The 12435-nt window shown below is 40.4% G+C and overlaps 3 protein-coding genes across 3 annotated transcripts in view; 1 reads left to right on the top strand and 2 right to left on the bottom strand.

Moving 5' to 3' along the window:
- The window catches only part of Pdfr (Pigment-dispersing factor receptor), a 71258-nt gene extending 66283 nt beyond the window's left edge, over positions 1-4975 (bottom strand). Inside the window, exon 1 of the mRNA XM_076521400.1 lies at positions 4641-4975. The gene's annotated coding sequence lies outside the window, so the exon portion shown is untranslated. The remainder of the gene's footprint in view (positions 1-4640) is intronic.
- A 198-nt stretch (positions 4976-5173) lies between these two features.
- Positions 5174-7985, bottom strand: rdgBbeta (cytoplasmic phosphatidylinositol transfer protein 1). Its single transcript, XM_033465802.2, has 8 exons — positions 7780-7985; positions 7327-7475; positions 7169-7257; positions 7047-7054; positions 6913-6984; positions 6747-6845; positions 6506-6661; positions 5174-6416 (listed from the first exon to the last, which is right to left on the bottom strand). Exons 1-8 carry the CDS (start codon positions 7828-7830, stop codon positions 6162-6164), a joined length of 879 nt encoding a protein of 292 aa, XP_033321693.1. The 5' UTR covers positions 7831-7985; the 3' UTR covers positions 5174-6161.
- A 68-nt stretch (positions 7986-8053) lies between these two features.
- Positions 8054-12115, top strand: LOC117217908 (nonsense-mediated mRNA decay factor SMG8). The gene is made up of 13 exons (XM_033465778.2): positions 8054-8293; positions 8475-8619; positions 8687-8961; positions 9025-9255; positions 9470-9663; positions 9743-9846; positions 9918-10111; positions 10171-10410; positions 10490-10788; positions 10843-10998; positions 11074-11596; positions 11666-11845; positions 11915-12115. Exons 1-13 carry the CDS (start codon positions 8253-8255, stop codon positions 12033-12035), a joined length of 2703 nt encoding a protein of 900 aa, XP_033321669.1. The 5' UTR covers positions 8054-8252; the 3' UTR covers positions 12036-12115.
- Positions 12116-12435: the final 320 nt, after the last annotated feature.

Below are 12435 nucleotides of genomic sequence, written 5' to 3'. Positions count from 1 at the left end.
AATGTTGAGTTCGACGTGTCGCTTGGTGCTCGTTAAAAAACATTCACGGTCATCCGACAGAACGGTCGTCCGATTGAAAAAAATGAGCGTCGGTGGAGATTATTATTCGGATCGCGTAATCCACTTAGCCGGGAGAAGTTCCAACGGGCAAAAAGCCGTCCTATGATATTATTACGCAAACGTGAGAACGAAATGGGGGGGAGGGGGAGGGTGGCGGCGGAGTGTATTAATTAAACGGATCGCGGATTACGAAACAGTCGGAGCTGTTAATTAATTCAAATAATAGGACGGTCCAGCGTTGATCAAGTGGGATTCCATTGATTCCAAAATACAATCCTCCGGCAAACGGTGGGACGAGCGTTTACGTAAGTCGATACGTAGATCACGCGGCCCTTCCAGCCACGTGACCGACGCTTTCCCGCCACGTGACCGCCGGACAATTCTTTGCTTCCGCTCAGAACCGGATGCACGGCTTTCTTACCGCCCCCGCGCGCCCCGGCCGGTTGCATAACCACGGCGAATTAAAAAAGAAATTCATTCCGCGTCCAGCCCACTCGTTGTCCCACTTTAACGTCCCGTTTAATTAATAAAAACAATCCCCGAAGTTATTCGTAATACTCCAACTTCTGATCGGATTGTTAGGCGCCCCCCTCCTCCCCGCAGACTCTGCGCAGCTTGTTATTTGTTGAAATAATAATTCAACTGTCCTTTATTCACCGTGGACGCGGAAACTCTCTGTACAGTACACTTTCGATTTACGGCGAGCTGTCGATATTTGAACAGTTGTAACTACGTGAACAAAAATCGTACGACAATGAACCGTAGCTCATTTTAAAGCTCGAAACTTCTACTTTTGTCGCGCGTAGGTCGGTTTCCGGTACGATCTTTTCGCATGATGTAACGAGTCGAAAACCGAGGCTACCTTTTTCCTTGAAAATGAGGAAAATTTAAACGACTTCCAAAACAGTGGACAATTTTTTTTGTAACGGTATATAACATGGATTCGGATATTGATGTCTCCTCTTTGCAATGACTACTTAAAAACTGATCTACGAATTTTTTGAAACGTTTTATGCGACAGAAACGAAGAACGAGTCCGGTCGCACGAAATCCTACGTAAAGTCACGTCTTGCGAAAATAGATGAAATTCATCACGTTGTAATTTCGTGATAAGAAATCATACGACGATGAACCATAGCTCATTTTAAAGCTCGAAGTTTCTACTTTTACCATCCGAAGCTCAATTTCCTTTAGAATTTTTTTTCGTTATGTACCGCGATGCGAACTGAAAGTATATTTCTCCACAAAATGACAAAAATTCGCAAGATTCCTAAATCATTGAAAAATTTTTTCGGACACTGACTGGACCGTAGATTTGAAGATTGAAGTCTGCTCTTTCAAACGACGCCTCAAAAATAACTTTACGATTTTTTTTGGTCGTTTTATGGAACTGGGAAGAGGAGTAAAATTAACGGTACAAAATCCCACCTGATCCCATGATATACAAAAAGTCGACAATATTCGCATTATGGTAATTTAGTAATAAAAAATCATACGGCGACGAACTATAGCTTATATTAAAGCTCGAAGCTTCTACTTTTACCGCCCAAAGCTCAATTTCCTTTAGAATATTTTTCCATGATATACCGCGATGAAAACTGAAAGTATACTTTGCCACAAAAATGGCAAACATTCACAAGATTCCCAAATCATTGAAAAATTTTTTCGGTCACTGACTGGACAGTAGATTTAAAGATTGAAGTCTGTTCTTTCAAACGACACCTCAAAAATGACTTTACGATTTTTTGTAGCCGTTTTATGGAACTGTGAAGAAGAGTAAGATCGATGGCACAAAATCCCACCTGATCTCATGATATACAAAAAGTCGACAATATTCGCATTATGGTAATTTAGTAATAAAAAAACATACGACGATGAACCATAGCTTATATTAAAGCTCGAAGCTTCTATTTTTACTATCCGAAGCTCAATATCCTTTAGAATTTTTTCCCATGATGTACCGCGATGCAAACTGAAAGTATACTTTTCCACAAAAATGGCAAACATTCACAAGATTCCCAAATCATTGAAAAATTTTTTCGGTCACTGACTGGACAGTAGATTTAAAGATTGAAGTCTGTTCTTTCAAACGATACCTCAAAAATGACTTTACGATTTTTTGTAGCCGTTTTATGGAACTGTGAAGAAGAGTAAGATCGATGGCACAAAATCCCACCTGATCTCATGATATACAAAAAGTCGACAATATTCGCATTATGGTAATTTCGTAATAAAAAAACATACGACGATGAACCATAGCTTATATTAAAGCTCGAAGCTTCTATTTTTACTATCCGAAGCTCAATATCCTTTAGAATTTTTTCCCATGATGTACCGCGATGCAAACTGAAAGTATACTTTTCCACAAAAATGGCAAACATTCACAAGATTCCCAAATCATTGAAAAATTTTTTCGGTCACTGACTGGACAGTAGATTTAAAGATTGAAGTCTGTTCTTTCAAACGACACCTCAAAAATGACTTTACGATTTTTTGTAGCCGTTTTATGGAACTGTGAAGAAGAGTAAGATCGATGGCACAAAATCCCACCTGATCTCATGATATCCAAAAAGTCGACGATGTTCACATTATGGTAATTTGGTAATAAAAGATCATACGACGATGAACCATAGCTCGTTTTAAAGCTCGAAGCTTCTTCTTTTACTGTCCGAAGCTCAATTTTCCCTAGAATATTTTTCCACGATGCACCGGGTCAGAAGCTGGAGAAACATTTTTCCTTATAAAAGGTAACAATTGTATAAAAGTGCAGCGATTAATAATTGTCGATAACTATATTTTCTATCAACGTTTAAAGTAAAAATATTCTGAGAACGAAATTTCAAAACTGTTCGTACACCCGCGCGGCGTATAAATCCCGGAACAACGAAATCAACGTGCTCGAAGCTGCCGCCGCCGAGGGCCAAGTGTCCGAGCAGCGACGAAATCCCTCTGATCCTCGGGGACCTCAGTTTTCGGGCGGAACAATGCTCGCCGCGGGGCTGGCGAATAAATAAAAAGAGAGAAAAAACGCTAGCAGTACGTTCATGTGGAACGGTATTGTTATCGGCAACTCTATCAATTGTTCCGGGCGACCTGAAACCGCGCGTTTGTCACCGGAAAACGACGTTTCGCGTCCGGAAATTCCGTCTGCCGGAAAATAAAATCCGGAACCCGCGAGCCGTTCCGTAATCTGTCCCTATTAATTTCCAGTAGTACTTTCCATCCCTCATCTGCGGCCCCCTCGCCCGGTGCCGAATTCAAGCAGCAATGAATTTAATGGCCGAGCAGCAAGGAGTCCGGCAAACTGGGTCGAGCAGCCTCAGACCAGTTACGAATCGCAGATTCGGGTTTATTAATTTCGCGGAGACCTCGAAGACAATTAAAAGTTCCGGCGACCCCTCGTCCCCGTGACTCCTCGTCCGCGACGGTGACTCGATTTGTTGTGTAAACATCGCTGCACTCTCCGATCTTCGATACTATTCTACGTTCTACCGAATTATCGTCAGTTTTCTGATGGCTGTTCACTGATTCGGCCTCGCACATTTGCAGACAGCGTTCTGCAGGTGTAATTCAATTATAATTCAACTACGAATGAAATCAATATATTATTATATTGTACGATATTATTATTTCACGATAATACGATAATATTATTATATTATATAGTGAAATGCAATATAAATTGCGAATTAAAAAGTAATAAGTCGATAGCTAATGAGGGAAGAAAATACGCGGAAGAGACAAGAAATGAGTATACGAAAGAAAAATTCAATTTCAATTGAATTCAATTACACCGTAGTTTGTAATTTTAATACGATCGCATCGTAATTCGTAATTTTAACTTAATTACACCGTAGTTTGTAATTTTAATTCAATCACATCGTAATCCATAACTTTAATTTAATCACATCGTAATTAACGTAATTTAATTGCTTAGTATTTTGTAATTGCCCTCCAACTGCAATTACAAATTCTAATTTTATCATAATGTAATCGAATTCCTTGCAATTATAATTCCTTATAATTATAATCATGCAATTATAATTCCTTATAATTCCTTATAATTCCTCCAATTATAATTCAATCGTGATTCTGCACAACTCTGAAGCCACCGTAGTACAAAACAAAAGCGCCGATTATGCCAGTATTTTTCTTGAATTAGAAGCTGCGATAACGTTTACTTGTTAGTTCAAGAAGGCCCGGTTTCCACGAAGAATACGCAAGAACTGTACGAATGCCAGGCACATCGGCTACCAACGCTAACTGAAACGTGATGCGAGGAACGAGATCGAAGATCGTCCGGCTCTCATTACCGTTTCTCGGTGACTCGGCGTTCGAACAAAGTTCGGAAACTTGTCCGGCGAACTCTCGGGTGCCCCCCAGGCTTGAAACCGAGCTATCGATGTTCCCCCACCCGGCGGTAGCTAAGGCCGCAGGCGTTGGGCAATAATGTAAACACCGAATCGATCACACGTGAATGAAAATTCTTATTCCGACGTTTTTTCCGTCGAATTCCCGCTGCGGAGTATGAACGCTGCCCGGGACAGGGTGCGCGTCGCACCTCGCTACGCCTGACTCACCTTTCACCCCCTGCCTCCTCTTGTCCCTTGTTCCTCCAAAAGGTGGTACATTAAATAATCACATTAACTGACATTAAACAATCGATCACAGAAATCGAAATCCCCGTTTCCTTCAAGGGATGATTTCACCCCCTATTTTGCGACGACATAAATGAAAAATATATTAGAGCGTTGGAAATGAATCGCTCTACTCGCATGCAGAGTGCCATAATTTTTCAAACTAGTAGACTAGTCCCTCTGTCGTATGTAAAAAGAAAATCCACTTCATTTAGCTCAATTTTAAAAAAGTTATACCGTTTCATGAAATGTCCGGATATTTTTGTTCATCCACCGTATGCAGACGCAACGTTAAACAAGAACTAACGAAGACGTCGAAATAAATGTTTCACTGCTGTGTAAAGACAGCCTTGACGTCCCTTTTAGCACATTGCATCGCTTAATGTTTCTGAGTCACGACGCCTGTAACTTCCGTTAGAATTTCGGGGATTCCCGGGAATGCGAATAGCATGGTTTAACAGAGGTACAATAGCGGCTACGAGAACGGCTTGAAACGTTTATTCAAGTACATATAAATACATGATCAGGGCAATTGAATCGGGTGAGTGTTCTCTGAAGAGGAACGGAAACGTAAAGCGTGCACCTCGTGCCATGTGAATCGCTGTAACGCTCCGATGAGAGGGTGTTACCATGGCAAGAGAGCGTGTACCAAACGCGACTACCTGATACGATACTTAAAAGTTACGAGAGTGTGCGAGTTCCTGTGCTTTCCGTGAACGTATTTGGTCCCGCGAGGCATTCCGACGAGAGTGAATAGAAATTGAGATGCGTTTAACACAAGAGAGACACCTGTGCCGAAACAAATATTGTCGCTCCCTGACACTGTATATGTATATACAGTCCGGCGTTTCGGTTCGAGAAAGCATATTAACAATTCGTCGCCGAAAAAAAATAGAGAACGCGTTCCATTAGTGCCATTAATGGATCGAACCGTATGATTATTGTACTGCCACAATTATTTCACAGTTTATCCGTTAAATGCTAAACACTTTTTGCAAATAGTCCTTAAGCCAGTGAACATATTAACAAGACGCAATTATATTACACTTACGATTGTTCGATAGATACATGATCAGTACGTGACGTACGTCAATGCGTGCGGTTATAGTGTGCCGGAAACTTGAAGTAGATACAGCGCCGTAGAAAATCTAGTGTACCCTCTGACGGGTGACTATTAAAAACTATAAAAATATTTAACATCGTACAGACAAGTGATCCTCCTCTGTTTGAATAAATAAATAGCTCGCAATATGAGAAAAATGCACCGAAGTTCTTTTCACGTTTTGAAAACATGAGACCGAGACTCTCGGATTACAGAAGATCGAATTTCAGTAACTGGCAACCGGCTATGATACATACATACATACACGCGTAATAAAGGCTGCCAATGTTTATTTGCACATCATTAATTTCAATCCCTAGGTAGGCTAACGTATTCCTAAGTCGTACGACGTAGAACTCCGGCTATGACCAAGAGAACCATGATCGATTAGATTGTGTGGGGGTTTTCGGTACTGGCGACGATGGCACTGACGTGCTCGGTGTCGAGGGCGTGCTAGGAGTTCTCTCGTTGTTCAGGTTCCTGAGTCGCACTTTCTCGTTGGTCTCGGCCTGCATCCTCTGCTCGTACTCTCGGACGTCATCCAAGGTCATGTCGTACCACTCGTCGATCCAAGCGAATGCTTGCCGATGGCCCAACAACAAAATATCCCTTATACACTGTAATTGAGATCGTTACAATTTCGAGAATTTAACACTAGAACTACGAAGCATCGAAAGCCATATTGAGCGTATTCAACGACAATTACTCTATGAATTAAGTCTTCCACGCGAGTCTGCATGCCCCATACTTCGAACGAGGCGTTAACTACTTTGTAGGAGCACATTATAGGCTGTATTGTTTCCCTCCAACCTTCTACCAACGGTCCCCGACCGGTTCGTTTGGATTGAAAGAATTTTGGATCCTAAAGAAAGCATATAATTGTAAGATTCTCCAAACTGTACCCCTGAGCAAATAAGAGAAGCGCGTGTAAACTGCATGCAAGGTACCTCTTCCTCTTTGTAGTGCTTCGCAGAGATTTCATCGTATGCAATGTCTACAAAGTCAACCTCACGGTGTATCAAATCAATGGGGGAGAGACCTAAGCACTGTATTGAACAACTATGATTGAAAGTAATTGTTTCATTGAATAAGATACTATAGAAATTCACATACATTCTCTGTAGACCCATTGTTATCCTCGTATCGAGTTCTTATTGATATTTGGAACTTTGGCATGAAAGAACACTGAAATACATAATTAGATATAACAGAAAATTTAAGAAAACACTCTTAATGCAGATACTTACGGTGTATTCTTTGGTCATCATAAAGAACATGCAAAAGAAACGTGATATTTTTAAGTTTATGTGATACTTTATAGAACTAACATTATTATAAAACAAATCATTATCAATAAATCTATCTGTACCTGTAATAGTATAGGGATAATAATTCCAGGCCTTTTCTGTTACATAGAATACCTTCGGTATAACTGATTGAATCCAATATGGTAACTTGCTACAATAAAATAAGGCAAATGAAGATCTATTTACAGATGAACTTACAAATTATGCTTGTGATTGTCACCTAGACAAATGGATCTTCTTTTCTGTATACTGGCCCTTCCCATGCTCGGCATCATCACATTCCACATTCTGAATCACCTCAACTCCCTCATCATTCGCAGATTGTTCATGACTATGCCTTGCAATCATGTAGAGCTGTCCAATGCGATACTATAAAAGGTTCTCAGTGATAATTACATCAATATTTCCAAAGCCAACAATTAAAAGTACATTCTTTTAAGTTTCAGTAATGCTGCACCCCCTTAAGTAATGAAAGTATTAAACGGTATTCGACGTTTCTATAAATATATTAAAATTCTGCTAACCACTTCGAAATGTTTAAATATAGTTAAACTATACTGTAGTACAGAGAAATGGAGAGATAAATATGGATCAACTGAGACCAGACTGTAGTAGTCGCTGAGGCTATGAAAAATTAATCATTTTATATGTAATGATGAAAGAATTTACTTGCCTCTGTCGTTGTGAGCGGCATGGATATACGATATTCCTTCGTTAACACCATTTTCGCAATTAAAACTTGTCAGCCTTTCGCAATAACATCAACTTGGTACTCGCCGGGAAAACTTTACTTTCTCACAAGGAAACGGGCGCGAATTTCGTAAAATTGTCATGTAAATATCAATTTTACAACGACTAGAACGATGAGGCAATAAACAAAATTGAGCAGAACGAAGTCAGCTTCTATCACCCTTTGATCGATAATAAAGCCCGGCACCTTAAAGCCATAAGGCTGTTGTAACTAGAACCGCGTGAACGAAAACTCCTAGCGAATGGGACGCTTTCCCATCGATTATAACGAGTGTTTAAATAATTTACTTAAATTTTCAGTTCGCCTAACTTTTCCACCACGCTCGCCTTATCCGTTCAACGGAATTTTGTGGTTTAGAATGACATAACCTAAGTGTTGTGGTAAACTGACGCACAATGCGGCCACAAAAATTTCAACTTCCGTGCAAAGCGTACAGGTAATAAATTGTTTACAAAGGATAAAAAACATTTTGTTATTACAGGAAATTGAATATATGTTAACAGTGAAGAAAACGTGAACTTTCCGCACAATACGATGTGTAGTCATCAAATGATCTTTAAGTAACTTGTAGTCATTAAGTTTTTAATTATTCGTACTTAAGTCCGATATTTTTCTAGGTTTCCAAATACAGACAAGAAGGTAGTGATAGTGTCTGTGTTTGGCAAATCACAGTATAAGGCTAAAGGATGCAAGACCAGCATGCTAAGCTCTATCCTGCAAGTGGATCTCCTGGATGAACCAACAGTGGATGAAGACACATTTGTAAGAACTATATCAATGAAGCATTAAATCAAAATTAATTACAATATAACTTTGGTAAACTTTACAGAGTGAGATTGAGGGCTACTATGATACCAAGGACAAAACCATATATCTACATCTAAGAGGTCTGTTAGACACGCATAGTCTTTTAACAGAATTCAATAGATTCACTGAGGAACAAGACTGCAAGGACTTCCTAAGTGTCTGGGCTCACATGAGAGACAAATATGCCAGAGCATTGCTTGTCCTGTTTCATATATCTCATGTTATTGTCCTTACCCATCCTACACACACTTTTGATTACAGTTATGTGCACCTGTTCAGAGCAATGGATATTGTCAGGTAAGAATCTGTATTACTTAATAAGTTCTATGAATATTAGTGAAACTTAATTCTGGTCCTCAGACAAAAGGTTTCACCCCAACTCTCGGATGTTCTAAGCTGCATTTATAGTCTACCCAAGGATTGGGTGGCCAATGTCAGACCGTGTTCGCCAAGGGTGTTATTCTACTTTGAAACTTGTCCTTCTGTGTTCCAAGACCCTGCTAATGGGACTAACATAAAGAAGTTAGAGCATTCCTTGGAGGACCAGATTTACCATGTATTAAGAAAAAATCGCATAGTGACCAACATAAGGTAACATTATTTAGAAGTAATGAGTTAAAATGTTCTGTGAAACATCTTGAATAAGATAATATATCATAACTTATTACTACAAGTATGTAAACGTATTTAAACAACAATTAAAGTCGAACGACGTCCGAAAATCTAATCGCACGGCACGATTTAATCGCGGATTAAAACACGCGGGAACTTGACGCCTAATGAACTTGAATTGTTTAACTTTCAGTTCGAATTCTCTGTTTGCGATTCCTGCAAACCAAGAATTCGTTTACGTTCACACCGGCATAACCGAGTCGAGGGACATTCTGGGACACATGGCGAGAAAGCTCATACAAAGTTGCAAAATCAGTTCTGGAGGTAGCACTTCGCGGAGTTTGGTCAGCCAAGACTCTAATATTCAATTGGACGATAAAGAAACGGGTAGGTGAAATAGAAATTACATAGATCGAGAGTTATAGCGATTGCGGACTCGTAACTGTACTTGGTTACTCGGTTTCAGAGACCCGGTCGTTCAGACTGTTTCTACAGCAGCACATAAACCTGGCCTTTGCTAGAGGATTCGACGACAATGTTGGGCGGCATTCTGTACCTGCCTACTTTGAGGTTAAAATTTAGAACTTAAGTTAACAATTGTGGTGTAACATTCAATGTTGCAACTTCTTTGTATGAACCAGATACCAACTGCTGGTATATTTTGTGAAGTGGCGAACAAGGTGTACGACTACTTTATGCATGCAACAGACAAGGAGCTGTTAACTCTGCATAGCTTGCTGGACACGGATGTTAAATTCAGTAAAAGCAGATGTAGCAAAGTGCTTCCAAGGGCATTGCAAACGTATCAGGAGAGCCTACCTCAACATTACACCAGGTATAGATTGGATTACGTGGAAAAACTGGATAGCAACAGTAACATTGAACTTATATTAGAGCATATCATGAGACGAAGTTGGCGCACGCGATGGCTGTTTTCGAGATGCACGCCCGGGGTCCTCTATTCGAAGAATTCAGTGAGAAGTTGCAAGCCGAATGCGAAAAGCATTGGCGGTCAGGCCGACAAATGTGCGAGGTGTTGTCTCTGACGGGTAATCCGTGTACCAACCCCATTCATAGAGGTGGTAGCGAGGGTGCCGGAGGCGGCGAACAAGCAGATACCAGAGATAAGGACACGTATGGCTAAATTCTGTGCAGATTTATTTCGCTAAACTCGATTTATTACAGCAATCAAACTTTATTTTACATATTTCAGTGATTTACCGATCAGAGAACACTGCAGCGGTGTTCGCTACATTTGTGCTTGCAACTGCGGACGTTGCCAAGGTTCGCGGGAGGATCCTTTCAGTTTGAGGCAGGCTAACTACGACTACTTCCAACTGTTAGCAAAACAATGTGGCTGCGCGCAACTGGAGAATATTCATTTCCCGATTTTCCAACCGAGCACCCACAATTTCAGACCAGCACAATTACTGTCTGTTGCCAAACGCAAGGACTCTTTTTGTCACACTGAGTCACCTACCCCGAGGGGCACTACCCTCAACACTCTTAATGGTACAGTTATACACAGCTTAGTTTAACATCGTTTGCTTATCAATGCTATCACAGTTTCAGATGATCGAACGCCGTATGGGAGTGGGGGTCAGTCTCAGCAGACTGGTGAACCCAACGAAATCGCTCCCAAACATAACAAGATTAATCTGACACCTAGCGAAGCACATAAAGTCGTCATAGAGGTTTCCGATAATGCTGCAGACAACAGAGGTAAATATTGCGCCTGGTATTCGGGACTTAAACAGCTTAGCAAAAGGAAGCATTCTACAAATTTAAATTCTACAGATAAATGTTTAGTCAGACAACCATCAACTACAGAGTACCTGCCAGGAATGTTGCACACTGAATCCCCAGCTGGTCTGCTACCGCAATTCGCGAGCTGGTCTCTGGTTTGTCTTGGACCTAGTAGCTTATACTCCCATAACTTGGGTCTACAACATCAAGCTGGTGTACTACCCACTTCTGCTTTTCTTCTACCTTGGGATGTGACTGTGAGATTGGAACACCAAAAGGAAAGAGGTTCCTTATGGCCCACAATAAGCGATCATAGCATGCATGGCTATTGTCCAAGAGGGAAGAACTTCCAAAACATGAATACCATTCGTGGCAGAAAGTCCAAAGGTGGTAAAGAGTTCGTTGTGAAGATATTTGTTGGAGTGGAATATGAGTGTCCAAGAGGTCACAGGTTCATGGCATCTGCCCCTGACAAGGTGCTTAAAGCAACTGGAAATGGAATTGTGAAGGACAGCGGAAACAAAGTCACATCCAGCACAGCTGACATGCCTCTTTACTTCCCTTGTCCCTGCAGGTCTGTAGAAATTCCACATATTACAATCTCCATTGACAATTCAATGCTTGAAGTCATGTAATTGTCTAGGCAAACGAAGCCACTGATGGCTCAGTTGATGAGAATTCATGTGGTGACCCCGAAAGCACCTGTTCACGTGACATTGAACCCCAGAGTTCAACCAGGGCCTCCACCCTGTCCAATTTTTGTAACTGGCTGTGATGAACCCATAAAACTGTCTCAAAGTGCCTACTGGGTCTTAAGGCTTCCGTATCCCTTTATTAAAGATCCAACAATGCTCTTATATAAAATTTTTTAAGTTCCTTAACATAGATATAGATATGTATACATGGATGAGAAGGGACCATACTTGGCACCCAAGGAACCAGTGCCAATATCTCATGGGAGACTATTAGCAGGGATGTATGGAATCAGTGAGGTGGTTCCAGACAAGAAGTAATACAGTATTTAACTTTTTATAAAGACTATTTGTATGTAACATGTAAACTATTGTAAATATAATGTTCCAAAGAACACAAATATTTCGCGTTATTTAAATTACACATCTTACAAATAAGACAATGTTCACTGATGAACGTATCAAGCTAAAATACATATATAATCCACCAAATAAATTATTATTCTAAGCACAAATACAAATAAAAGTTCTACACTACATAACATTTCATTCGAACACTCACGGGACTAGGTTACCATCCGTTGATTCGTTTCCGAAGTCCTTACATGTAATGACAGTTCCAGAAAACGATGCACAATTGCCTCAACTAATCACAATACATTACAGAAAACTTATTTGAAACTGTTAACACAAAAAACTTTTCACTTTTCGAAGAACTGAC

Source organism: Megalopta genalis, chromosome 5, assembly GCF_051020955.1.
Source record: "Megalopta genalis isolate 19385.01 chromosome 5, iyMegGena1_principal, whole genome shotgun sequence".
In the NCBI taxonomy this organism is placed as follows: domain Eukaryota; kingdom Metazoa; phylum Arthropoda; class Insecta; order Hymenoptera; family Halictidae; genus Megalopta; species Megalopta genalis.
Note: the sequence above shows the minus strand (reverse complement) of the source record. Positions and strands in the feature narration are given on the sequence as shown.